The sequence below is a fragment of the Neovison vison genome, chromosome 7 (genome assembly GCF_020171115.1).
Source record: "Neovison vison isolate M4711 chromosome 7, ASM_NN_V1, whole genome shotgun sequence".
NCBI classification, from domain to species: domain Eukaryota; kingdom Metazoa; phylum Chordata; class Mammalia; order Carnivora; family Mustelidae; genus Neogale; species Neogale vison.
In genome coordinates, this window is record NC_058097.1 from 40,760,926 (window position 1) to 40,788,498 (window position 27,573).

Consider the following 27,573-nt stretch of genomic DNA (forward strand, 5'->3'; position numbering starts at 1 on the left):
GTGTCGGGCCTCTGGGTGTGTTGTCACGTCGACATGAAGGGTCTCCATTCATGGGCACAGAACGGCTCTGTCAACGACGGCAGTGAGTAGGCAGCCAGGGACACAGAGGAGGGCCAGATCCCAAACGTGTGGTCTGATGGTCTTTCTCTCAGCGCTGGCCGGGGACACGCTAGTTAGGAATGACGGAGAAAGCAGGCCGCCGGATGCACGGCCGGCCAAAGAGCTGACACAGCGGGCAGGCTGGGCATCCGCAGGCTCCGGCAGCACGGCGTCTGACTGACCACGACTGCCTGCGTGGGCCCTGGTTACCTCTGTGGCTGAAACACCTCTGCCCATCCGGCAGCTCGTTCTGCCCTCCTGCACAGAGACCCACCAGCATTACGCTCTCAGCAGCCTCAGAGAAAAAGGAGACGGGGCTGTGCCTGTGCATCAGCCACTCAAAATGCAGCTCTAGCACAAAGGACAGCCCAGCTCTGTCAACACTGGACCAAGTGTCCTCAGAGTGGTGGCCACTGGGGACCCATGAGCTCTCACAGACCAGTGCTGTTTAATGCCCCGGCTGTGCTGCATCCCGCGGCTAGCATCAGTGTCCTGGACAGCCATGCCTCTCTGGCAGGTTGAGGGAGATGGCACAGGCAGAACTGATCAGAGGCTTGTGCACAGGGACCCTCCCCTAGGGATGATCCGAGGCTGCCCACGGACCCCGCAGGCCCCCTCACGCTCGGGGCCCCAGCCAGGCCTGCAGGCTACCCTTCAGGAGTGATGCGCCAGAGAAGCGGGCAGGGCAGTCCGTAACCAGTGCTGCCAAGAAAGCCCGCGCTGCTCGAGGGAGCCGGGCTTTACCCCGCAGGCACCCAAGCTTGTGAACTGTGCTGGAAAGCCTGGCTGCGGCAGGCGGTTAAGCATCCGACTCCTGGTTTCAGCTCGGGTCATGATCTCAGGGTCATGACTCCGAATCCCACGTTAGGGTCCACACTCGGCATGGAGTCTGCTTAAGGCACTCTCTCCCTATTGCACACACACTCTCTCTCTCTCTCCAAAGTGAATAAAACAATCTTTTTAAAAAATGAACTGTTTTTCATGGCCGTCTGAAACAAGGGTGCAACTTGGTGGCTGGCAATGCGTCTAGAAATCTGAACTTGCTTCTCAAATGTAAATGTCAGAAAAGCTCCCAAGTGCACAACGGGCCCCCCTGCCAGCCAGCTCCCCTTGAGTCATGAATACCAGCCCTGGTGCTGCACCCGCGTGAAATGCCTTGAAGCACCTCCTGAGGCCCTCCAGAGCTCCCCTTTCTTGGGGGGACCTTCGTTTGCTCTGCCTTCTCAATGATTAGAAGCAGGGCCATCTCTGGGGATGACAGCCGCTCTAGCAGACACCTGCATTTCGTACACGACAGCGAGTGACCAGCTGTGGCCTGGGGTGTGGGCCTTCCTGCCTTCTTTCAGGAAAGACAGGTGTGAAGGGCTTCCCAGCTGTGATTTGCCACAGATGGCCGAGGCTGCCTGACATCAGCTGGGGGCCGGCACCATAGAACTGGCCTGGGGAGCCCTTTCCCGATGCAAGGGCTTTCATGAAGGAGCAGGCCCCAGGCATCTCAAAGGCCTCCCAGCACAGGTGTCTCCCCACAGCAGGTTTAGTGTCAGGCTCCATTTCAAACCACAGAAAACCAAAGACTCTCGGGAGCCTCGGTCATCCCCTATGTCTGATAGGACAAATGCCCAAGTGGAGGCCCTCTGGGGTCCAAAGGTCCCGGGGTTGTCCCGTAACTCTACTGTGCCCCAGCTAGGGGGCTGTAGGTGAAGCCCATCACCTTGGCCTTGGCCTCTTCCTCTGCAAGCTGTAGACCCACCAAGGGACGGGGTGCAAGGGATAAGATCTGTCTCGATGTTACTGGAAGCTGCAGGGGCCACCCCAGAGTAAAGCTGTCAACAGTGAGCCCCTGTCTCCAGTAAGAACCAGAGCAGTAACAGGACAGAACTGATGAACCCTGACAGTGATGACAATGGGACACAGCAGATAGCTCCTGGACCCAAGAGCCTGTCCTCCTAACTCCTCTGAAGTCTTTGTTTCAGATTCTGCTTCGTAAATACAGACTCAGAGTAGCCACTCCCACTCCGTGGGGCTATGATTCCACACGATCGCCACAGGTTTTCCCGTCCCAATGCTCCAGACCCATGTCCCTGCATCTGGAGGCCAGCTCTCCCCACTTCTCCCCAGAAATCACAGGAAGAATGGAGCTGAGGCTCCCTCAGACATGAAAGCAACGGTAGCTGGGGAGGCTGCAGCACAGAGACGCTCTGACTTGGTGGGCTGAGATCCGGGCTGCCCCATCCAAGTTTCTGGGAAGGTCAAGGTCCCCAAGGACAATAATGTTAACACACAGTTTACAGAGGCAGGAGGGATACACCTGCCAAAGGAGAGGGTCAAGAACAAAATCAGAATGAAGGATGGAGCAGGTCACTGCTCCCTAGTACCTAGTACGCACTCCTAGTACTTCGAGATACAGGTAAAAGGCAAATGATCTCATCGGGGCATGCAAATAAATGTTCAGACTATTTGAGATCCTGTACCCAAAGAGATCAATACAGCAGGTCACATGTGTATCAACGGATGCTTTAAATGCTGTGAGTCACCCCCAGTAACTCGGTACTGGAATTCCAGGACAGAAAAGAAAGATCCATCAAAAGCCCCCTCTCTAAAACCCAACCAGGCAGCATGTACTGTAGACACAGGTGACCGAGGCCTTGTGGATGCGAACCACACTCCTTCCCCAAGGCCCTCCTCACCAGGCACTGCCCTGCTAGTCACCTTTGCCACACACCGTGTCCTGGCTGCTGAGTTCAGCTCTGACACCCACACACCCCTGGAACCCGGCAGGCAGGATGTGACAGTAACGTCTGGGGGAAGGGCCTTAAAGACAAATATAAAGCAGAAAAAGGCAAAGTACAGAGCAGAACACAGCCAGCATCCAGCATGTCCCCCGCAGGTTCTAAGAGCCGGGGTGGGAGGGGCGCCAGTGTGGACCAGAGTCAGCAGGGGGTGCAGCGGGCTGGCACAGGCCTCAGAGCACAGCGAGAGGGGTGGGCACGGCATTCTAGGGCAGCAGAACCGGAGCAGGACGGTGTCTCTGTGTGGGAAAGTACTAATGCAGGTCTGCCTAGGGCCAGACGCCCCCGAGCAGACTGCACCGGACCCCTGCCCCAGGGCTGAGTCACACTGCTTCCCATACTACTCTGTGAGCCCAGTTAGGATCCCTGCGAACCTGCCTCTCACCGGTGTCGTCATTCCCCAACACAGCCTCATCCTACCCAGGGGAAGGGGCAGCTGCTTGGTCTCTAGCTGGCGGGCTCCTCAGCTGCTTCGACACAGACCCCCAGCTCTTAGGTATGCCCACGTGCGATCTGGACCTGGCTGGGGAAATGTGGCATGGGAGGGCCCCAACTCCCACCCAGCAGATCCTGCCAGGTTGGGGGTGGGGCTCGAGTGGCAGGCAGCAGTAGGCACTGACCTTTCGGTGCTTATGTTCTACCCAGCACTGACCTGCACATGGCATGGGCGTTTTAACAACACCCAGGGATGGAGCAGCGTTGGGGGCCTTGGTCCCCCGAGGAGACCATAGGGGCACATAGCTGTGCCCTCCCCTCTGCCCCTGCCCTGTCCCATCAGCCGTGGACGTCAAGGGCTGGGGCAGGGGCAAAGTCCTATAAGGACAGTCATTCAGCTACCCAGGTCACATGACACTGCTGGGCATCCATGCTGGGAAACAGATTAAAGCCAGGCGCCCTCCAACTGCACCCCACCCCACAGGCCTCTCAAAGTCTGGGGCCTTTCTGGTGGTGGCATCTGTAGCCAGCAAGGGCTAGGGAGGGGAACTCCCCAATACACGAAGGCCCAGGCTGAGCGGAGGGGTGGGGGGTGGGGGGGTTGGGTGTTGGGGGAGGCGCTGAGATGAAAGCTGTCCTCCCTCTGGGAAGCTAAGCAGTCACAACCCAGGTACCAGAGGCCTCCAGCCACTGAGTGAGGGACACTGGCCAGGCAAAGGGTTGGGGCGGGGGGCGCTCTTCAGGGAAGTCTGAGGTTCACAGTCCTGCCCACGCTATCCAAACGAGGGCGCTGCTGAGGTGGCTGGCAGCCAGGTGGCAACTTCAGCCAGGGGCTATGGCAGTGGGAGGAAGGGGGTGCCAGCGTGCTGAGGGGTGAGGGAGGCCTCAGTGGCTCAGAGAGGAGTTGGCTGCTACTGACCTCATCTGTATACTGGACGTCATCGACAGCATACTTCTCCTTGAAGTATTCCTTGGAGTGGATCCTCAAAGGAAAGCACAAGGAACACCAGGGTCAGGGTTTGACACACTCGGCATAGGCTGCCATCCCACCCCCATGCCCAGACCCTAAAGCCCTGGGCCCATCCCTGTCCCGGCACTGACCAGGTGGGCCCAACACAGACTCGGAAGCAAAGGGCACTGGGCCACAGAGTGAACGCTGAACCACACCTGCCTCCCCTGACCTCCCCCAGCTGACTTTGGCCCATCCTCGGAGCCCGTGACCCTGGCCACCTGACCTCCTCCAGCTGACCTCTGCCTGTCCTCAGAGCCCGTGACCCTGGCCACCCACAGCATCTGCAGACCACACCTCCCCCTCCACCGCTGATGAGAGCCCACCGGGCTGCCAGCCAGTTTACCCTTTGGGGCATGAAATAAGCTGCCGCCTGGGAGCTCTCCCATGGAGCCTCTTTAGAGGAAAGTTTTAAAATTAACATTTTAAAGAAGTCAATATCAGTATTACTCACTGTGATGAGAAACATTCAAGCTTACTCATCATCCCTGAAAAATCAGCCATGAGAAGACAGAGACAAAGGGAGGAGGAAGCTGGGCCCCCTCCCAAAGGGCTCCCGGTCACAGTCAGGGTCACAGTTGCAGGCCAGCAAGCACCACCCCACCCCCCAGACTCCTGGTCAGTGGCTGAGTTGATGTCACTGCTGGTGACAGAGCTCACCCGAGGTGGAGCACTAGCCACACAAGGGGAGGGTGTCTCTAGCCAAGTCTAATGACGCACACATGCCATCCTGCGCCATCCCACGCCTGGGCACCCCATCAGCACGGGGGGATATGCCCCCAGCCTGCCTGTGATCACATGGTATTCTAGTCACCAAGTGTTAGATCCGAAAGAGGCCTCAGGGGAAAACAGCAGATGGTTTTCAGCCTGTGCTTCCTGGACTCTCAAGGGTGAGCAGATGACAGGGGGGTGAGGGTGCCAAGGACAGGGTGCCTGGGGTGGCCCAGAGGGGACAGGGGAGGGAGCATACTTCCAGACTTGGAGAGGACCACCTCCGAGAGCAAGCTCCCTGTGCCTCTGAGACACCAGTGACTAGCATCACTGGCCAGGAAAGAAAAGCCCTCTGCCCTCTCTGAGCCCTGCACCACCCCCTGTCCACTCAAGCATGCACCAGACAGTTCATGGTGAAGAAGGCAGCATGGACCAGGGCACAGATGCACAGGCCTTGGGGACCAGCAGGGAGATCACAGCCCCACGCAGCAAGCGCCCCTTTGTCTTCTCTGAAACTGACACTGGGGGTCAAGCTCTTGCTGCTAATTACATTTGCACAAGGCAGTCACATTGGCTTCCACGTCTGAGACAGGACTCAAAAGTTAAACAGTCGAAGTCTGGCACGGCCATTAGCATGGCCTGGAGTAGCTATCACATCAGCGGGATGATAAGCCCCTCACCTGGATGCCGGAGGCCCTGGTTCTCCATCTAGCATGGACAGCTCACTAACCCTCGGTCACTAAATGGTGACACTCTCCGCCACGCACAAAGGCAAGTGCCAGAGGGTGAGGCGGGACCATCAGCGTCCTCGCCATGTCCACCCTCGACTGCGACCCCAGCTCCAGGACAGGCGCCCTGCATCCCCAGCGGGTTCCCAATCCTCCTCTGGCCCCTCATCCCATCATCACTCACAGCTGTGACAGGCGTCCACAGCAAACTCCCAGAAGATTTGAGATGTGCCAAGGACCTGCTTACGAGGGATGCTTCCTACCGGGGGTGGGGGGACGACATCTCAGCCACCACCCCAGGGCACGTGTGCCTACCCGCCCTGCCTAGGAGTCTCGGTGAGCCTAGACTTGAGTCTCACAGACCTAGACTTGAGACCCAGGAACATCTCCGTGTACTCAGCCTGAGGTCTTCACAATGTGGCACCAGAGGAGATGGGAGGAGGAGGGGTAAAGGGGAGGCCAACGCGAGGTGGCTGTGACCTGCGGGTGGCCCTGGGGCTGCGCGCACACCTGTCCACCCCTGGCCTGCCAGCCACAAACCATGCACTTGCCACAGGAGCTAAGAAGCAGCCAGCGCCAGCCAAATCACAGGAGCGCCTGCTGCTGCCACCCGGATTATCTGGGAGGAAGCGAGGGCGGGTGCCAGCCCCGCCACGTGCCCTGTGCCCTCCTCAAAGAGATTGATGGACACAGTCCAGAGCACCTGCTGGGCCACGAGGGCCAAAGCCACCCAACTACCACAGGCCTGGTTCTCAACAGAATGACTGCTTGACAGATACGATCTGAAGAGCTGCGAGCACCTTTTCTGGCACTCTGCGTGCCATTCTTTCCTTAAGGGCACAGATAATTCAGTTTGAATACTGCTTATTTTTCATGTTTGGGGGCTAATTATAGTAAAAATAATTTAAACATCACCTGAAGGGCTAAGCCAGCCACCGGCGGCTCAGCAGCCATGATCTGGCAGGGTTGATCCAAGGAAGGGGCGACACGCCCACGAGAGCCTACAGAACCAGCAGGAGAGGTCACAGGACACAGAGAGACCCACCAAGAGCCAGGCTGGTGGCAACCACGTGGAGGGCCTGTACCCCGCCCCGCGTGGAGTCTGGGGTCCAGCAGGGGAGCTCATGCCAGATCCCACCATACGGGAGACCCAGACAAAGCCACTGGACCAGGGAAGAGCAGGTCAGAGGGGAAGCCTGCCCCAGATCAAAAATCCTCCCTTTGAAGGGAAGAGACAGCTCTGTCAGGAGAGCGGAGAGAGCGCCCCACTCAAAGGTGTCTATGCCTTTGCCATGAGCAGCTGGGCCCAGCATGACTTAGAGGAGGTCTTTCCCGGAACTCAGGGTCAGGGTCGACACAGTGAGTAGCAGCCCCTGTGCCGGGCCTCCTGTGGGAAGGAGACATTAAAGGAATGCGTGTGGTACGCACTCCATAGAGCCCTCGAGAATATGAAATTGCCAAGCACAGGTCCTGCCAGCCAGCTGCCCACCTGTGTGCGGTTAATGAATAAATAAGAGGACCAAATTACAGCAGTCACCATCAATTTCCAGCAGCCAGAGTCCACCTTCAGCTGCACACAGCGCCACTGCCTCTCATTCCGCTCCCGGCACAACGCCGCGCTCTCTCTAGAACAGAGGTCGGCAACCACTTCAGGAACCGAGGCCCTGGTCAGAGCAACACAGATCTTTCCAAAGCAATGCAGGTGACTGACCCTGACGACCACGCCCATGAGGGAGGGGGCATAGGGCGGGGGGAGCACCAGGGCTCAGGAGGCCAGAGGAAGGAGGCCTGTGGTCAGCAGAGCCAGAGCCCCCGGAGCAGGGCTGAGGACGCCGGCACCTGCCCCGCTAGGGAGGCCACGATCCTCCAGAACCTCCAGCAGGAGGACCCAAAGGGACTCCCTCGGCCCTCCTCAGGAAGGCCTGCCCCTTCCTTAGCGTCCGGTCAGCCCTCCCTGCAGACAGAGGGAGCTGGGGCGAGGCCACAGGGCAGCTGAGGCAGCCTGGTCTGGGGTACCTGGACACATGCACACGTGCACACCGCGTGCCAGACCATACACAGCACCGCATTCCACTCTGCACCTCACGTACCCACTCTACATACACACCCCACGCCACGTGCACACCCTATCCCCAACACACACATACCATACATGTACCCACACTACACCCGGCGTGCATGCGGGTGCACACGCAGGTGCACACACACACATACACACACACACACCAGCTCAGGGCCTCAGCCCCGGAGAAACTCACTCCTGGGCAGTGCCCTCATTAGGATAAGCACGCTCCTCCCGGCAAAGCCCACCATATCAGGCATCCCATCTCACATTTTGAGCCCACAGTCTCAGTCAGGGACAAGGGCAGAACATAGTCAAGATGCAAAGGTTCTAAGAGGGTCCCCCAACTTGGCGCAAATTCACTCACCCTCTATGGGCTCTGAAGCCGCCCCGTACTGAGACTCAGAGACAATTCCCTGCCCACTCCCAGGAGCCCAGGCTCCCCAGCAGCCAAAGCTGCCATCAGCTGAGCCTGATTCTAACAAAAAATGACGGGCAACACTCACATCCAAAGGCACCAGACTTTTGCAAGCAAAGATTCCAAATGAAAACAAATTAGGAGCTACCATACTCCTGCCCCAAAAAAGGCCCCGGGTGAGGAACAGGCCCCCCAGCGTCCGCTGCCCTGACAACAGAGGCCTGCCCTTTACGCAGGAAGTGGCAGATCTAGTGATGGGAGTGCTGTTTCCCCGGACGACTTTGGACTGCGGTATCTGCCAGATGGATTTTCAAAAGCCATCAGATAGAGACTCAAAAGGAAGCTGAGGAGCTGAAGGTCAAATGTTCAGTCTGGTGGGTTTTGATTGCAAAGGCCAGATAATCCCACCAGCCTTGCTCCCCAGCCCTATTGATCACGAGAATGTCTGGGAACAGCCACACGCAATCAGACCTGGCAGCTCCCCAACTCCAGCCCCAGACAACCAACCCCTTCGTCACTGCCCCTCTGTAACCGAGTCTTCTCTCCTAAAGGCTCGGGACACGGGGACCAGGAGAAGGACACACCGGAGCAGAGGAAGGGTAAGGTCTGCCCAGGTGGCCACAGTGGGGAGCCAGGTCTGCAGGAGGCCAGGGTCCAGCTCTCTGCTGTGCAGCCGGAAGGGACCAACCTGCTCATTCTGGCCTGCCCAGCACTCTCCAAAGGGGAGACCCACACTGCAAACCCTTCTCTACACTCAAAGGTCACGTGAGCCTTTAGGTCCGCACCTACACAATCAGCTGGCTCAGCAAAAGCAGGGCCAGACTAAAGGAGAACTTTTTTTGGTGGAGATTTATTTATTTATTTGAGAGAGAGAGTGTGTGTGTTTGTGTGTGTGTGTGTGTGTGTGTGTGCGCGCGCACAAGCAGGGGAAGGGGGACAGAGAGAGAGAACTCAAGCAGATTGCCCACTCAGCACAGAGCGTGACGAAGGGCTCCATCTTATCACCCTGAGATCATGACCTGAGCCGAAACCAGGAGTCAGATGCTCAACTGAGCCGCCCAGGTGCCCCTAGAGGAAAACTTGTAAGAGCGGCCCTGAAAACCAGCCACCATCAAAGCACAGAATAGTATTCCTGTATTACTGAGGATTGCGCTTCGGAAGAGCCAACTGCTAACAGCTGTTCCCTGACCAATCAGGTCCTGGGTTTTAAACACTCCAGTCAAGTGCCATTTGGCTCCCCAGATGGTGGCTGTGGGGAAACATGGTGAGATTTGCTCAGATTTTCCCACTGGATGGTGGAGTCCCCAAGGCAGGGAAAGGCCTCTCCGCCCACAGCCCTGGAGGACGTCCACTCTCCAGGACAGGCACTCCCGACCTGACACAAGACAAAGCAGCAGACAGAAGGGGAGATGCGCTTGGAGCCTCCCCACACCATCTGCAGATAGAAAGTCCAGCAAGGCCCTGCTCAGACCCTCCCCTAGCCCCCTACCCATCCCACAACTCACTGTGGAGCCCCTCTGCCCGCAGGACTGGCACCCTCAGAGCCAGCAGACAGGGCCACGGGGCAGCTCAGAGGGCAGCCAGGTCAAAACCACGGGTGCTGCCCATGCTCTGGAGCCCCAGCTATTTCTGGAACGTGCCACTAGCAAGCAGGGCAGAGACCACAGCTCTATGATCACCTAGTGCGCAGGAAGGGTTCTGGAAGAATTCTCTTACGGAGACCAGACCTATACTCTCACCAGGAAACTCCTCATCACAGCTGTAACAGTTACCAGGGTTTTGGGGCAAACCATACTGACATTCTTCATGTTCAAGGACTCCAAAGGTCCGGACTTGGGACAGAGCCCAGAGAGGACAGCTTATTTCTGCTCTATGAGGTCTGGGACCTCAGCAAGAGGAATCAAAGGCTGGGGCTTGGAGTCACCCACTCTGGTGGGTGGTCTGGCTGTCAGCTGGGCCCCTGCTCCCATCCACGAGGTCCCCCTACATGGGCAGGTGTGGGCTTCCTCACAGTATGGCAGCTGGGTTCAGGGACAGGTGTCCCATGAGCAAGAATCAGGGGTCTAGGGGCGCCTGGGTGGCTCAATGAATTAAGCCTCTGCCTTCAGCTCAGGTCATGATCTCAGGGTCCTGGGATCAAGCCCCACCTAAGTCTGCTCAGCAGGGGGCCTGTTTCCCCCAACCCCATACCTGCTTCTCTGCCTACTTATGATCTCTCTCTCTCTCGGTCAAATAAATAAATAAAAACAAACAAACAAAAAAAAGAATCAGGGTTCTAGCCACAGGATGACCCTGCCACATTCATGCATCAAGGCAGTCACCAAGTCCCAATCCAGGGGGAGCAGCGGGGGTTGGGGAATCTACCTCTCCATCGGGAATGGCCACAACTGTCGCTAGGGCCATTTTTGGACATTACAAGCTGCCTGTCCCTGGCGTCTTTACCACCAACTTTCAGTGTCACAGAGTGAGCCATCCCTGCAGTGCCCATCACTATGACGACATCCCCGGTGGTGCCTCACAAGCAGCCTTGTCACTGTCCTACAGATAAGGAACCAGAGGCCCCAACAGTGACAAGAGTTGCTCTGGGAAGAGGCCATGCCCCACCAGCCAGCCAGCCTCCAGCAAGACTGACCCACGCGACCTGCACAGGCCATGCCACCATCCTGAACCTGTACCTCTTTAAAGCAGGGAAGTCATAAGGATTCAACCAGGAAGATGATAAAGGCTGACCGTCAGGGCTACCACAGGACGGGGGGCAAGAGCTGGGGGGGATGAAACCACTGTATAAGCACCCATATCTTCAGGCCTGCAGGAGGAGGAGTCCTAGAAAAATGCACTGAGGAGGGCCTGCCAGGGCCAAGCCTGAGGCCAGTGTCTCTGCAGGTAAAAGACTCCACGGTAAAGTGGGCAGGGAGGGCAAGAGGACAGAGCAGACACCTGCGGTGACCAGCCTCCCATTCTGCACCCCACTTCTTACCCTTACCCAGGGCTGGGTGGTGTGGAGCCTCTGGGGGCTCTCACTGGGCTCACCTTGTCCAACACACCGCCCCGTCCCTCAGGAAGAAGGCAGCACAACCTTCCAGTGTTCCCCCTCACACAGGCATGGAGGCTGTGGGGACCTGCTCATTACAGCAGGGACCTGTTTCGTCCACCTGCCCCAGGGCCTCTGAGAAGGCCAAAACCTAGGTGTCCAGCCATGCCCTCCAATGGGGTCCAGCTGGGTCGGGCATGCCCAATTCCCACCCTCCTTCCCCAGGGCCAAACAGGAAAACACACCCAGGGGAAGTACGGCCCATTTCTCTTCTGCTGTCAGTTCTGCTTCAAGCTGTCTTCACAGTGAAGCCAATGGCCCATGGCCGGAAGGCCTCAAAGCAGAACTGTTATCATCTTGTGAGCCTGAACCCCTTGCCCCAAGACGACAGAAGAGGTACCTCTCAGGCCAACAAAGGGGGCTCTGGAGTGTGCACTCAAGGGATGGGGGGGAGGCCCTAGTCTGGCCCTCTGCACGGAACAGGTCCCTATAGTAGCCACAGGCCCTGGTAAGGGGGGATGAGGGACACCAGGCAGCAAGGGCTGCAATTTAGACATTAGCCTGGAAGAATCATTCTCCAGGTGGAAATGACACGCTGGAGGTGAGGAACATTTAGCAGGATCCCAAAGGCCTCAAGCAGCCATGGTTAAGTATGGCTTCTGCCTAGGCACATTGCAGCAGGCAGGATGGCTCCCATGAGGGGCAGACACGGCCAAGAGCCCTGGAGCTGGCAGGTGCGGTGGACCATGGGGAGGATGCCTCCAAGCACATCCTGGGCCCCCCATGCCACACTCCTCCCACAGCACAATCCTAGAGCCACTGTCCTATCTCACAGGTGAGCTGAATGAGGCAGGACCTCCTGAGACAGAGCCAGAAACAGGCACACAGCAGGCATCCAGCAATGCCCCATGAGAGATGGGCCTTGGAGGAGGGTCCCAGGCTGCCCTCTCTGACCCAAGCCAAACCCCATGACAGCCAAGGTGGGGCCACCTGCCACTGATGCCACGCAGGAGGGATGGCCCACTGGGACCAAAGCCTCTGGCATTTTGACAAAGCTGTGAATCCAAAATTTCAAGATTAACAAACAGTACCCCACACAAACATGACCATGTGGCTGCGGCTCTGACGCTCTGCCCCTGAGCAGGCTGTCAATGGACCCCACCACGGACATGGCCCCACCTACCCCTACTCCTTCCCTCCTTGCCTCCACAAGCCATGCCCCTCCCCCCCCCACCCCACTCTCAATGGTCAGCAGGCCCAGTTACAGGACCGGATTGCTCCTTACTTTCCCATCCAGGTGGCATAGCTGGCAGGAAGCCTGGGCACAAACAGGGTCGACTTCCCAGTGCCGACATTGATCGTGCCGTAGCAGCCTGGATCGGTGACGCCGAATGCCCAGTGAAAGAAAGACTCCTGTGATGGGAACAAGGACCTTGGTTATTAGGTCAGCAGGACAAAAACATGAGGCACAAGGAGAGAGACTGGGTGTCAGAGCAAGCATCCGAGTCAGCTCAGGCCCCCTAGCTCTCAAAGCCTGCCTCCCAGCCTCATCTATTCCCCACCTGTGCACTCTGCCTCCCCCACCCCATGCCAGCAGTGGGCTGTCCATCAACCCCTTCCAGGATGTGGCGTGGGGCAGCCTGGCTGGCTCCTCTTACCCTGCTCTGAGCCTCCTCTAAGGATGCCCCGTCCATGCGTGTGCCCAAGCCCCACCCACAACCCCCTCTCTGCCCACACCCCTTAGGCCCCTGGATGGGCACCCCAGGGCACACTAGGACGCGGGTGCCCATGCGAACTACAGGCCCGGCACAGCCCTACCTGAGCGTCTCTGCTGCCCCCATGCCTGAAGGTAGGCAAGATGCCACCTTGACTTAGACACCCAGGCCAGACATCTGCACGGAAATGGATTCTTCCATTTAGAACTTCTTCCTTCCTTCTCCCACCCCTGGGGCAGCTGATGACTTCAGTGTTTAGCAATAAACACTAAGCTCAAATAATCTTATAAAGGTATGAAGCGGAGGAGGATCTCTTCTAAAATTAACCTTGCATAACAGCAGTAAGGCAGCCAAGGGCTGAATTTAGGAGATCGCTTTTTAAACCACAGAATACGTAAACTTTGGGAAGCATCAAGACTAGTCAGAAAAGACTTACTGAGACCTCCACGTCTCTAGAAACCAGGGGACTATAGGCTTGCAGCTGCAAGAATGTGGCATAGGGAAACTTTCCAGGGGGAGCCACTTTCGGCAAAATTCACTGCAATCGCTCTCAGCAGCTGACAGCCCGTTTGTGTCCTATGGCGGGCAGGGGCGTTGGGGGGAATGACAACACAGCCCTCTGCGGAGGCCACATCTTGCTGCCCCTCCACAGTTGGGTCCCCTTCACATTTCCCTGCCTCCTCCTGGCCTGGATGCCATGTCCCCGAGGCTCTGCTGCCCCCAAGGAGGATACAGAATTCCCAGGGTGGAACCCCACCAGCTCTGGGCATGGCGGGGAGCAGAGCCCTATCCTTAGAGTCCAGAGATGGGATTCTAAATAATGCCGGCTCCCCCTCTGGCAATGCCGGCTCCTCTCCGAGGCTCGGTTTCACCATCTGTAAAGTGGGAGCAGAGCTGGGATCAATGAGAGTGGAGCCAGCTCAGGGCCTCTCTGGTTTTCTGGGTGAGTTCCTCTGTTGAGGGTCCTTGCTCCTGCTCCTGGAAACTGAGTGATGCCTACGATTCTCAGCCAAGGCCACCACATCTGGGCTGGCTTCTAGCAGCTAAGCTACCCTCTACCACACAGGGTTCCAGAACCTCAAGGCTGGGTGGCTCAGTGGGTTAAGCCGCTGCCTTCGGCTCAGGTCATGATCTCAGGGTCCTGGGATCGAGTCCCGCATCGGGCTCTCTGCTCAGCAGGGAGCCTGCTTCCCTCTCTCTCTCTGCCTGCCTCTCCATCTACTTGTGATTTCTCCCTGTCAAATAAATAAATAAAATCTTTAAAAAAAAAAGGCATCCCTAGTCTACTTCCCGGGCAAGGACACTGAAGCCCAGGAAGGGTCACAGAGTCAACAATGGCCAAGCTGGGATGAGTGTGAGGGCCTCCCACTCCTGCCCAGCACCCCATTCCCATGTCTCCTCCCGGTCTGCTGTGGCCCGTGTCTTCCCTGCTGCAGGCAGAATCTGGCCCCAGGAAGTCAGGCCTTCCCATCTGCACCTCTGCCCAGCCCACCCCTTTACCACTCACTCCTGTGGCCACCACCCCCCAAGCCTGCAACACCCACTCTCAAACGCACTCGTGAGAATTCACCCTGGCCTTCAGAGCCCATTCCAAATACCGCCTCTTCCGTGAAGACTTCCTGCCTGCTTGCTCCACCAGGAATGTCATTTTTCTGTATTCTGACTAAGAGCTGAGACTGGCTGGCATCAGCTCCTCCCCCATCCACAGCTAGGAGGGCTCTACCCCTCCAGAGTCAGGGCTCCCTAGGTGCCAGGCCTTGGCCCACCCTCTGAGAGCCTCTCCAGAGTCCCCTTGCAGGTAAAGCTTCCCAAGGCCCACCAGGTCCGATGCTGGGGGAGGGTGGACAGACCACCAGAGGCCTGGGGCGCAGCTGAAGGGGCAGGAAGGCAGGAAGGCAGGAAGGCAGGCTCACCTGGCGGAAGAGGATGCCCGTGTCAGTGCAGTAGCGCTGGGTGTCCTCCCCGCCCTGCAGCAGCACGACAGCGCCGGCCTGCACAGCCGGGTTCTTGCGCAGCCGCTCACACAGGCGTTGCCTGTTCAGGGCGAAGAGCGCCAGGGGCACCTTCAGGGTCTCATTCCCCAGCCAGAACGAGGGTCTGCAAAGACATAAGCACAAGTCGCCACATGGGCTCCTGTCAGCGCCACCGAGCCCATCCACCGCCTGCAGCCTGAGGTGACCGGAGGGCCAAGCCTGCTGGGGGACCCCCTCACCCAAGCTCAACCTGCTTGGCCCAGAAATAGCCCCTCCCTGGGCTGCCAGGGCCTCGTAGACCCCGCTCTCCTCAACTGTCCCCAAGCCCTGGACCCAGAGTGGGGATGATGGAAAGCTGCTTCTGCTTCACCAGTGGGCAGGTGAGGGCCCTGGAGGGAAAGCCTGCAATGGTCTCAAGGAGCTTACATCCATGCAAGAAGGATCTGTGATCTGTGATCTGGCCCAGACAACATGGGATCCCTGCCCTCGTGCGTACATGATGCTGTCTTTTCTCAGACCCGGCAGCCCAGGACAGGACACCTACTATCAGGACCTGAAGTGAGTCTCTGCTAAGGGGACCATGGTGAGATGGACCAGGCAGTGGCAGCCCTAGGAGTGCCGTCCTGGAGGACAGATGTCACCGGAGAGCAGGTGGGCATCTCTCCCCACCCCACTCTCTTTTACGCCAAGAAACAGCTTACCCTCCAGGCACCCACCCCCCAAGGCCTGCCTGCTTCCGCACCCTGCATCCCATGTCTATTCCCAGGTCGCTCCAGCATCACGGTTCCCTTCTAGGATCACTCCTCACCTCCAACGGACAAGGAACCTCACCCTCATAATAAACAAAAATGCTTTCCTTGACTGCCACACACTTCCAGCAGTTGATTTCCCACTCCCCTTTGAAGGAAGTAATCTCTGCAGAGTCGCTCAAGCCTGACATTCTGGTGCCCCAGCAGCCCACGCTCTCCTCAATCGCCACCTTGGGCTTCGGCCCACCCCTTCCCGCACTTGAGCCCCTGCCAGGCCCCAGTGACCCCCACACTCCCCATCCACACTGGCTTCCCACTCCTGACCCAGCCTCTGGGCACCCAGGACCCTGGGGACCACTCTTTCCACAGCCCCCAACCATGCCCAGGCTCCCTCCCTCCTGAGCGCCTCCTCCAGCTGGGGACCCCCATCTCTGGCCTGGACAATCACAGGGAACTCTCCAGGATCTCTTTGGTCCTAGCTTCCCCCGACAACCTCTTCTGTACCCACCCAGAAGGATCCATTACAATGCAGATCTGTGCAGACCCTCCCCTGCCTGCTGCCCTCAGCTGTCAAGTGCACTTGGAAGACAGCTACCAGGCACTGAGGGGATCTAACCTTTGCCTGCAGGGGCATCCCAGCTCTTTATCTACGTCTCTGCAGAAATGGCCGCTCTCCCCAGACACTTACCAGTACTCTGTCCCAACCTTATCCCCTGTTCCCTTCACTCCGCTCTAGAGCACACAGTACTGCGTAACGTCATTTATTACCTGCTCCTGGTTCCCCCAGGGAAAATGTAACCTTAGGAGGGCAGGGACCTCACCTCCTGTCAAGCAGGCCCCGGGCTCTCCGGTCAGGCCCCCCAGCACTTCAATAAGGCTCCAGGTGATTTAGCCACTGGGAAGCAGGACAGGATACCAGAGGGTGGAGGGACGACAGGGAATCCATTCCTTGCTCCCTCCCTGGTGGAACCTGGAACCTGACAGCTGGCGGACCCACCCGTCAGGGCCACAGCTCCCAGGCCTCCCTTCTCCCAGCACCGCCTTCACTGGTTCCTGGCCAGCTTGCTGCCTCTTCTCTCCGAGGTCCCCTGAACCTGCCTGCAGCACTGTAAACTGACCCTGCGGTAAACTCTCATCACCCCTTCAAGTGAGGCTCTGGCAGGTCCCTGGCCGAAGTGACACAAACACCTGTGTAGACACAGCCTGTGTTCGCTGGGGCTCACTGCAGGGGCTGCCTCCGCACACAAGACTGTCAGGCCCACGGACACAGATCTGGTTCTGCTCTGGTCACTGCTGCCCCGGTGCCTAGCACTCTGCTCGGCACACGGCATGTACTGGATAAATACTTGCTGAGTGGACAACTGTCACAATGTGGGGTCACCCACACAGCTGTGCTGACCAGAAACTGCCACATCAGCTCCAGTGCAGCAGGAAGCCGAACCCTGGGGCCCAGCCTGGCCAGAAAGGGTGGACGGCTCACGCACACCCCACGTACATCTGTGGGACCAGAACGCCCGGGTCCCTGGACATGGGCTGCCACTCACCCTCCCAGAGAGGCTGGACAGGGGCCAGCACTTCCTTGGGGCTGGGCCCCTTTTCTGCTGCGCTCAGCCCCAAAGATCAAAGGGCAGAGGTGGCAGCTCATAAACATGCCTGCGTCCCAGCTGGCCGTGTACGCAGGAACCGAAAGTGCAGCCCCCAGCATCCCCGCGGCTTTCCCCTCACTCAGCAAAGTCCGTGGAGCGGGTGGCCCGGGGAGAACCTTGTCACCGCACACTCCCCAGGGGTGGAGGGGCTGTTGCCAAGGCACCACAGCAGGTGGCTCTGGCCAAAGCTGCGAGACGCCTGCAGACTCCGTAGCACAACCGGCTGCAAGGGCCCGATTCCAGCCCGCACCCACCCCAGCCCTGCCCACCTCGCCCCCCACCACTCCTCGCCCCTCTCCCTGGCCCTCTCTCCTTAAACACACCAGACACCAGCTCTCCTGGCCTGCCACCATGCCCCCACCAGGAGGGCTCTCACAAGGGCTGGGCTTCCACTTGTCCAGAACCTTCTGAGAGGCCTCCATGTCTCAGGGCACCTGGACTGTGACATTCTGGCCCACGGGCCAAGCAGCCCAGATCAAAACAGGAAACTTGCTAAGAATCCTCTCTGAGAGCGACAGCCGCTACCATGAAGAAAATCTGCCCTACTGCCCAGGCCCCCGTGGGCTCAGCCACAACACAGAAGAGCAGGGCAGGCAGGCCGATGAGCTGCAGTCACTCCTTATGGCAGGTCACCCCCAGAATCAAGGTTCATAGAGATGCACCCTTTGATTTCTCCTGGTGTAAGCCAATCCTGTGAGAAAAGATTGGGCCCAGAGCCAGTGCAAGTGACTTCCTGCAAGCTCAGCAGAAGCAGCACCAATAAAACATCTCCACCTGCTTTCCACTAGGCTCGCCGACATCCAGAATGTAGAAGGCAAAAGCCAGGTCATCCCCAAGTGCCAGCATAAATAAGGCAATGGCCGAGAAAGACAGCAGGGGCTGGCAGACTGGCTCTGGGCACCAGGGAGACCCAGAGCTCAAGTTCCAGCCCCCCATCCCACCCCAAAGCCAGCCCAGCCCTACAAACCGCCAGGGCCCAGGCAGCAGCTGGTGACCAGGAGAGGGGCTGGCCTCAGGCAAAGTGTGATGTTGCTGCCCCTGCAATCCTTTCCTGTCCCCCCAAAACCAGGGCTGAGCACCCCCTCCTCTCCTATGGCCACATGCAGGGCTCGTACCCAAGGCCCATGGGGATTCACACATAGAACTGAGGGATTCCATCTACTTGGATGGGAAAAAATGGTTATTTTTATGGGCTCGAACCTTCATCCCAATATGCATTTCCCGATTCACTGTATCAACAATGTATGAACCTGTCACCAAGAACAATCACAGGCATTTTCCTATCACGTTACTGATGTCACAGTAGCTCAAAATGTCACCCTTGTTCACCACTGCTTCAAAACTAAGGTGGTTATTAGGCCTGCTGCTTTTATAACTTAATGGGTTAATAACATCTATCACAATACTGTAAATTTACTAACATTTTGAGAACTATTTTAATACAATCGGTTTTCCTTGTAATCCTCCATGTTTTCTTTTATGCATTTAAAAGCATCATGTTGAGACAGGGGCCCAGGCCTCCCCCATACACAAGGGGTCCATGGCACAGACAAGGACGAGGTCCCTGCCCGGAATGTGATGCCACTTCTAGAGGGGGCCCCACTGCTAAACTCCCAGCAAGAAAGGCCAGCCGAGCACCTCCTGCTTCCTCACCCCCAGCCTCCGGGTTGGGCCAGGTATCAAACCCACTAGCTGACTATCAGCAAGGGCAACCCACTCACTCTGGCTGGAAGGGTCGGGGCAGCGGGGGCGCTAAGCACACACAGAGACAGAGAGAAAGACAGCCATATGGAGTCAGGACCAAGCCTGGAAAGGGGCCAGAGAGGGCAAAGGGGCACTCAGCGGCCAGTCTGACTCTAACAGACCCACCCTTACCCATCCACCAGGGTCAGCCTGACACCTCCTCCCCAGGAGCGCAAGGTTCTCATCAGGGTGGGGACAGGCTCTGATCCTGAACTTGACTCCTCACGTTACTTTCTCTCCCAAAAAACGCTGACTTTATCATGACCTATGACCCAACGGGTTCATACCCAGGGCAGTTCACCTGCATTTCCTTGTTGGCAAAGGCCCTCTGTGGAGCAGTTCCCTGGGAGCCATTCAGTTAGAAAAAAATAAATAAATAAAAGAGTTTCTTCATCCTACGCAGAATTCTGTCCCCCTCGCCATCCACATCTCCAATAGTGTAGTGTACCTCTCCAAGAATTCTGTCACTCTGTGTCTCCTCCTCTTGCCTCCCCCTTTGGCCCCAGAGGATCAACTTTGCTGGAAGAATTGTCCTTCCAGGATTGGCCAGGTCCAGGCTCACCCCAATCCAAACAAGGAGCCTGGCTCCTCTGTGCCTTCAGGAGAGCAGGAGGCCAGTATGAAGCCCTGAACCCAAATGAAGCCCCTGGAACTCTCTGTGATCACCTGGCTGGCCCAGATATAAAGACAACAGACCTTTATCTGGGCACTGGCCTATACCTCTTGCTCTCTCTGCCCCTTTCCAGGCTTGGTCCTGACTCCATATGGCTGTCTTTCTCTCTCTCTCTGCCTGAGGGGCACCCAAGGACTGGCACACATGTCATCCAGGAATTGAAGTCTACCCACACTCTCCCCTGAGCTCAGGATCCATGCCCTTCCATGGAGCACACCAAGACCAGAGGCAGACAGGTGGACGGCATGCGCCGTGTGTGCATCTGCCCCAGTGGCCTGTGAGCACCTAAGGGTAGGCCCAGTACTGATCCCGAAATACAGCAGGTGCCCGCTAAAGGTTTGATCTCTATGTCCTAAGCTCTCTCAACCCTGTTCTGTCTCCATTCTCCCCACCTCCCCAAAAGAGAAATGCAGTCGGCCCACTGGTTCCACCATTCTAATCCCAGTCCCCAGCCTGGCATCTGGGGCAGTGCCCCCTCTCTACCACTTCCCCTCCTAGCCCCCAGCACCACCATGCCCATAAGTCATACCCATCACTGGGCCTCCCCTTGAACTCACACACAACCCAGGGAAGCAACTGTCCAAAGAGCACGCCTGATTAGATTAAAACCCATGGATGGCTTCAGCCCCTCAGGACAAAGTCTGGATAAGTCAACTGGAACACCACACCCTCCAGCACAAGAATGCACCCCACTTTCCCCCATCCCCAGCACAGTCTTAACTCTCAACCTTTGTCACTCACTCTTTGCTCAGATGTTCCCTCCTCCAGGGCACTTTCCCCAACGCTTCGGTGAACCCATCTGTCCACACTTCCTGCCACCAAACTATTCACCCATTCTTTCATGCAGCAGGACTCTGGAAGCGCCTACTGTGTGCAAGGCACTTACCAGTGAGGCCCAGGAATGAACGAGAGAAAGACCCTGACCTTACATCCCAAATGAGAAGACAAGAAACAAGTAAAATAACAGCACTATATAGTTTATCAGATGGTGGTAAGGACTACAAAATGTAGGACAAGTACAGAGGGAAGGCTTCTCTGAGGTGATGTTTGGGCCCTGAAGGAAGTGGGGAAGTGCCCCGCTGGGGAAGGGATTCCGAGCCCTTCTCAGAAACCGCCTCCTCCGGGGAGCGCTCCTTCCCCGGCAACCAGCAACGCGGTCTGCCCATCTGAGGGGCGTGGCCGTGAACGCGCCTGCAGGTCCGAGCCCCCACCTCGGCCACGCGCGCCGGTGGGGCCTGAGCGCCAGGATGGCCCCGAGGACCACCGGGCAGCGGAGAGGGGAGCTCAGCTGCCCCTGACTTGGAGCGCGCGGTCAGCCGCCCGGCGCTCGGATGCCCGCCCCACGCTACGAAGCGCGCTGCCCGCGGCCACACAGCACGACCAGCCGGGCCGCGGGCCGCCGGCAGGGGCTATCAGCCCGGAGACCCAGGCCCCCTCTCCGCGCCGCCGGCCAACGGCCAGGGACGCGAGCAGCACTCACCCAGTGGCCGCCGCCATGTTCGCCCAGAGCCAGCGTCACGTGAAGTGAGGCATCAGCTGAGCCCGGCCGGGTCCCCACTGCGGGAGGCGGGGGCGGGGCGGGGCCGGAGCCCATGCCCCGCCCCTTCTCGCGTCCAACTCCGCGAGGAGCCGAGTCCTACTCTTGGGGCCAGAGCCAGGGACAGAGGCCTTTCCACAGTAAGGGGGTTTCCCCAGGCCTTGGAGACCTCCTCCCAACCCTGCTCCCTGGGGAGGAAACCCAGGGCGGGGGATGGGGAGAGCCTTTGACCCAATCTAGGGGCGGGGCAGTTGTAGCTGAGGAAGGGAAATGACTTGAGCAAAGGCCGGGGCTATCGGAGTACCAAAAAGTTCAGTGTCCAGGAGAGAGGTGTGGAAGTGAGAGGTAAGACCTCAGAGGTAAGTAAGGGTCAGCTCCTGCAGGGCCTCCGGTATGTGGCTGGAAAGTTAAGTCCGGTAGGATCTTTCCAAGGTTCCTCAACTGCAGGATGGAGGCAGGGGGGTGGGGGGGTGGGGGTGGCGTGAGGAGGGCTGGGGAGAAGGGCACACATGGAGGGCGCAGTTCAGGAGGGAGAATCTGCCAGAAGCTGTCCCTCCTTTCCTTTCCTGGTCACTGCTGTTGCGTGCAGGTTCCTCCAAAGAGTTGGAGGAAGGAGTATCAGGGAGGGAGATTGGGAAGCAGGTGTTCCAAGGGAGCAACCTAGGCTGCAGGTGTTTTGGAATATGGGGCACCTGGGTGGCTCAGTGGGTTAAGCCTTTGCTTTCGGCTCAGGTCATGATCCCAGGGTCCTGGGATCGAGCCCCACATCAGCTCTCTGCTCAGCGGGGAGCCTGCTTCCCTCCTCTCTCTCTCTGCCTGCCTCTCTGTCTACTTGTGAGCGCTCTCTGTCAAATAAATAAATAAAATCTTTAAAAAAAATGATAGTAATACTAACAACTACTGGCAACAGGTACGGAGCACTCCCTGTGATCCCGTCCTTTGCAGATGTTAGCTCATTTAATCCTCACAACAGCTCTGTGTGGTAGGCTCTGTCCTTTTTAGGCCATTTTACAGATGGGGAAACTGAATCCTAGAGAGGTGGGTAACTCACCTGAGTTCACACAGGAGCCAAGTTTATGCAGTGGCACCCCTGACTAGTTACCTGTGCTGGCTTTGTGAAGGAAAGGGGCCCAGAACTGGGGGTGGGGGCACCCCTGAGGTCCTGGGTCACATGAGGGTGTGCAGATGTGCAAGGACAGGAGGTAGGGCCCAGCCCATGCTCATGGGGATCCTGATCCCAGTCCCCAGCTGTTTCGAAGCTGGAGGTAACTTCTGGTTGAAGGGCATGGGTTTGGGGATACCTCTTACTTCTTTGTCAAAGACAAGGATGTAGGTCACTGTGGCCAGGCTGGGAGGCACCAGAGGCTATGAGATGGAGAAACAGCTGTGATGTGTTCCCACAATACTGGGAAGATAGCCAACCCCTTACACAGGGAAAGGAACCAAGCCAGACCATAAGCAGAGTGGGGGACCCAGCATGGCCACTTTGAATCCCTGCACCAGGGACGCCTGGGTGGCTCAGTTGGTTGGACGACTGCCTTCGGCTCAGGGCGTGATCCTGGAGTCCCGGGATCGAGTCCCACATCGGGCTCCCAGCTCCATGGGGAGTCTGCTTCGCTCTCTGACCTTCTCCTCGCTCATGCTCTCTCTCACTGTCTCTCTCTCTCAAATAAATAAATAAATAAACTTTAAAAAAAAAATGAATCCCTGCACCATCCCTGGGTTCCTCATCTGTCGTGTGAGATCTAATGACACCACCCCGTGGGGCTGCTGTAGTGTGTCAGGAGCAAACATCCGGGCACCTTTAGCCTGTGGCATAGCCAAAAGAGGTGCCAAAGGCACGAGGAGGAAGGTGACACCCAAATAGCCCTTCACCCCTCCCTGACCCAGTTAAGGTAGAGGAGAGGTGATGGAAGAGAGCGTCCCCATCCTTGCTCCCCCTTCCCACTACACATATAGCAGCTCTCAGTGGTCTCCTTCCAGGTAGGACTCCCCCAGAGAGGGTCTATCAGCCCCCTTGCCAGTTTCCAGGGGGGAGAGCAGAGGACAAGTCTCTATACTTTACCACCTGGCTCTAGGCCCCCAAGAACTTGCCCCCCCACTGAACAATTGCGCTACCTTCAGCTAAAGAAACTGCATTCCATAAAAAAGAGACACTTTTTAAAAATAACAAAGGGTGAGCAGAATGAGCTTTTCATGTTCCTTTCCAGAAGAAAAACCTGGCCCTGAGCTCATTAGAGCCCCTCCACCATTTCTTTTGACATAAAATATGTCAAAATTAAGCCAACTGCCAGCTCAGAATGTTTATTAACATAAAAAAGAAGTAATTATCTTAAACATCCACAAAAATGAAAGAGGGAAGGCACCTACCAAGTCAGTGGAGCTCCCTGGTGTCCCTGCCCTTGACTCCTGTGCACCCACGCCCATCTGGACGGACGGCCAGCCCTGCTGCCCGCCACCACTGACCCCTCCCCATCAGAGGCTGGGGCAAGGCAGGGCCTGGCCCCACCCCCACCCTTCCTCATCAGGAGCTGGGGCTCCCAGAGAAGCAGCCCTGGGAGTGGGAGAAGATTGCGTAGTTACTCATGCAGGGCAGATCCGGACGCTGCTGGGAGCCAGGAGGCAATTGGAGAAAGATTGATTTTAGAGAGTTGGAGCAGGAGTGTGTAAATCAGCGAGGGGGAGCACGAGGCAGCACACTCGGGCCTTAAGCGATGTCACCTCCGAGGTTACAGGCCTTTGGCTGAAACAGTCTGCCATCACTGTGACCTACAAGGGGGAAGGGGAGATGTTCTTGCTCAGCCAGCCCAGCAGCCAGAGCATCCAAACTCTCCCCAAGTGCCCTGCCCCAGCCAGATGCCCACAAGAAACTTGGTCCCAGGAAAGCTCCTCCTTGGAGCTTCTGTGGCTCCTTTCCCTGAGACACTGTGTCCTGCCAGGTTCCCCCACTCTGCCCACCCCCTGCCACCTAGCTACGTGTCCTTGCAGCCCCATGGACATGGCTGACAGCTGACCACCTGGAGATGGCAGCCCCAGAAGTGGTTCCCAGCTGGAATGACACAGAAGCCACCCTCGGGGCCTTAGAGAGGTGTCCCCTGGAAAAGGCGTGACATGGGCCTCACCCATCTTCAGCTGCATACTGGGGACACTGGTCTGCTGGAAGTCTCTGCAGGACCACATTGGAGGTGGCCTAGATGCTGGGTCTGTTTTTGGCTACCAAGCTGTCCCCGTTGGTGCCACTCTGAGACGGACCACGCTGTGAGGGGTTGAGGCCCAGAGCCTATGCTCCAGAGGTCCTGGGGCAGAGGAGGAAGAGGAGCCCACTGTCGGGGGAACAAGGGTACAGACTGCCGTTTCCTCCCACCATCCCACGATTACTGATTCTGGGCAGGAAAGCAATGGGAGCCAAGCTCATATCTGGACCTGGAGCTCCCAAGGGTCAGAGGACAGAACTGGAGAGAGCCAGCAAGGGATTCTGCGCCTGCCCCAGGGGAAGCCCAGCCTCAGTGTGTGAGGCGTGTGATGTGGGGTGTCATGTGGGGTTTTTGTGATTGTTTTGCTTTTGCTGAGGCAGAAGACTGGGCTCAGGGAACTTGTACTAAAGGCACTGAACAGAAGGAAGAGTGAGGGCAGGAGTGGCATGTTCCTACCCAACCTCTCCCGGAGTGGGGAAGGAAGGAGCGTGATGGAAAGGGAAAGCCCACAGGGCGCCTCTCCATCAAGGCTCTGGCAGGTCCCAGCCTTCAGCCTCTGCAATGTCGGCAGAGACAGCCGCAGCTCTCCCATTCCTGAGGCCAGCACGACCACCCCCCTTCATCACGCACCCCCAGCATCTCCCCACCTCACTCCTCCTGCCCTTTCCTCCCTACCCACCCGCCTGAGGAGCCCTCTTCCTGCAGAAAAGAGGCAGAGGCTGAGGGGCCCTCCCTGGACCGCCCGTCAGCATCTCAGATGAAGTGGTCCCCGCTGAGTGCTTTGCCAGGGTCTACGAGGCAATTCAAGATGAGAAATGGCATGGTGGCTTCAGGAAGGCAAATCATTCCAACAGCACCTTAAAAACATCGACGGAAACAAGCTCTTTGTGTGTGTGTGAGAATGGGGAATATATTGTTTTTCACTGTTTGGAAGACTGCTTTCTCATCTTGAAATCACAAGCTGTTTTCTTCCAGAGAGACTTATAAATACATCCAATTATCGACATTCAATATAGGAAATAAAGTTCTGAAATGGTTTTCTTCCGCACATGCGGAGTGGGCCGGCCGGGTTGCGCAGGTGATAATGACTTTTATTTCTTGCAAGTCGTATCCGTGCGGAGTGGCTGGTCCCTCCACCTTTTATTGCTTTCACCTTTATTACATTCCCCATGTTGCGCTGGGCTATTCATTGGTGTAACTTTATTACCACTTTCAAGATCTTGATAAAAATGAATGAGAGACCTAATTCCAAGAGTGTGAGTGCTAAGTCCCAGAGCGGGGGAATTTGGTCATGCAGCTGGTGTCCTGGGGGCATCTGAAATCTCCCTTGGGACTGGGTGGGGGGTGGCAGGGGCAGGGATGGCTCTTACTGGGCCCAGCCCCAAGTTCCTGAATATTGGCCCTTCCTGCTGACATTCACAAACGCCCAGTTCCTGGGTTCCAGCCAGGGTGGCATTTGAAGGGGGACATTTTTGTCCCTTTAATAAGATCACCCACAGACCGTGTCCCCAGCAGCCACATAACCTATGCATGTCACCGGTAAGACTGGGGCCACTTGTGACTGTGCCTTCTCTCATCCTTAAACCTGTCAACCCTTCCTCCTCAGTACCTTGTCCCTGTCCTGCCTTTCCCTTCCTGAGGGCCTTTGTTACCACTCCCCCATGTGACTGCCAAGGCTTCCCAGCTGCCTGCCTGCCTTCAGTCTCTCCCCATTCAAAGGCCCCGTGCTCATCAGGATTCTTTGCAGCAAACAACCCCTGAGTCTCTCTCTCAAGCAGAAGAGAGATGTGTTGGAAGGATGTCAGACAGCACATTTGAAGGAGGGGCAGGCTCGGAAAACAGACAGGAGCTAGGTGCGTGGGTGGCCCAAAGCACAACCAAGCCACACCACACAATGCTGCCCAGAACCCTTGCCACCCCTGCTGCCCTTGGACATAACCTTGGACGGACACAGCATCCTGAGGCTTCACTCCCCCTGCGGCCAATACCCTTGGTGGGCAGTGCAACCCGTTGCAAAACCCAAGCCTCGTGCCCACACTGGCTATCTCTGGCCTCTTTTGGCTTTGAGGCAAGGGCGGGAGGGTTGGGTTGGCCCATGACATCTCACCAAGTCCCATTCTCTAAACAGAGGGGCTTAAGATGCTGAAACGTAGACACAAAGCCCCACGGCACACAATGATGGGTCAACTTGGGGTACAAGCAACTCCCCCACAAATGAAACATGAAAAGTCCAACTTGGACAAACTCATCCTGAATATTGTGAGTAAAAAGCCTAGAATGCAATTATTTCCATTTCAGCACAAGTGTGAGTTTCTTGCTTTGTGACTCTTATTTTCAGTTTACATGGGAAGGTATATAATTTTCATTTCCTTGGCTCTAAAAATCTTGCCTGGCCCTGCCTGTATGTCGCTGACAAAGAAATATTCCCCAAGCACAAAGTGGCCCATTAGAAACCATGTCATGGGGAAAGAAGTGCCTGGCCTTCAAAAGCCCGGTCTTCTGACTTCTCTGGTTCACACTTTACCCATTTGGAAAGGGAGACAAGATGCCTTTGCCTCCCTATGGGGCAGTTCCGAGGGAGAAATGAGGTCTTGGGAGATAGTAGATACAAATGTGGCAGGAGTCCCTTTTGTTATTATGATACTTATTAGAGAACATTTACACAATGGTTAGGAAGGTGGATATAGGAAACTAGATCCCATGCCTAGGTTTGCTATTTATTCACTGTGTGGCACTGGGAAAGTTACTCAACCTCTCTGAGCTTCAGCTTCCTTCTTGGTAAAGTGGGGGTGATGGGTCTGAGTTTGGGGGATTGTTGTGGATTGTTGTGAAGGTGAGATAGGCTGGTCCTATGAGACACAGCACAGCCCCTGGCTCATGATGACCACCAGCCTTATGTCAACGGTCAGATAAGTATTAGGGCATTAGGAAAGGACCAGACCCATTATCCCATGCCCCGTGAAGTCACGCTCAGCCCTGTCCTCCTAGAGAGCAATTCTGATGCAAAGAAGCGAGTTCCATAACCCCAAGCCCAGGCGGCCAGGGCTCACTCCCTTCAAGA

The 27,573-nt window shown here is 57.0% G+C and overlaps 1 protein-coding gene across 1 annotated transcript in view; it reads right to left on the minus strand.

The window, feature by feature from the left end:
* PEPD (peptidase D) overlaps positions 1–21,327 on the minus strand; it is a 107,869-nt gene extending 86,542 nt beyond the window's left edge. Inside the window, exons 1-4 of the mRNA XM_044256278.1 lie at positions 21,262–21,327; positions 14,911–15,094; positions 12,568–12,695; positions 4,243–4,306 (exon numbers count right to left, since the gene is read on the minus strand). Of these exons, the coding sequence (XP_044112213.1) occupies positions 4,243–4,306; positions 12,568–12,695; positions 14,911–15,094; positions 21,262–21,278 (393 nt within the window). The 5' untranslated portion in view covers positions 21,279–21,327. The remainder of the gene's footprint in view (positions 1–4,242; positions 4,307–12,567; positions 12,696–14,910; positions 15,095–21,261) is intronic.
* Between the last annotated feature and the right edge of the window lie 6,246 nt (positions 21,328–27,573).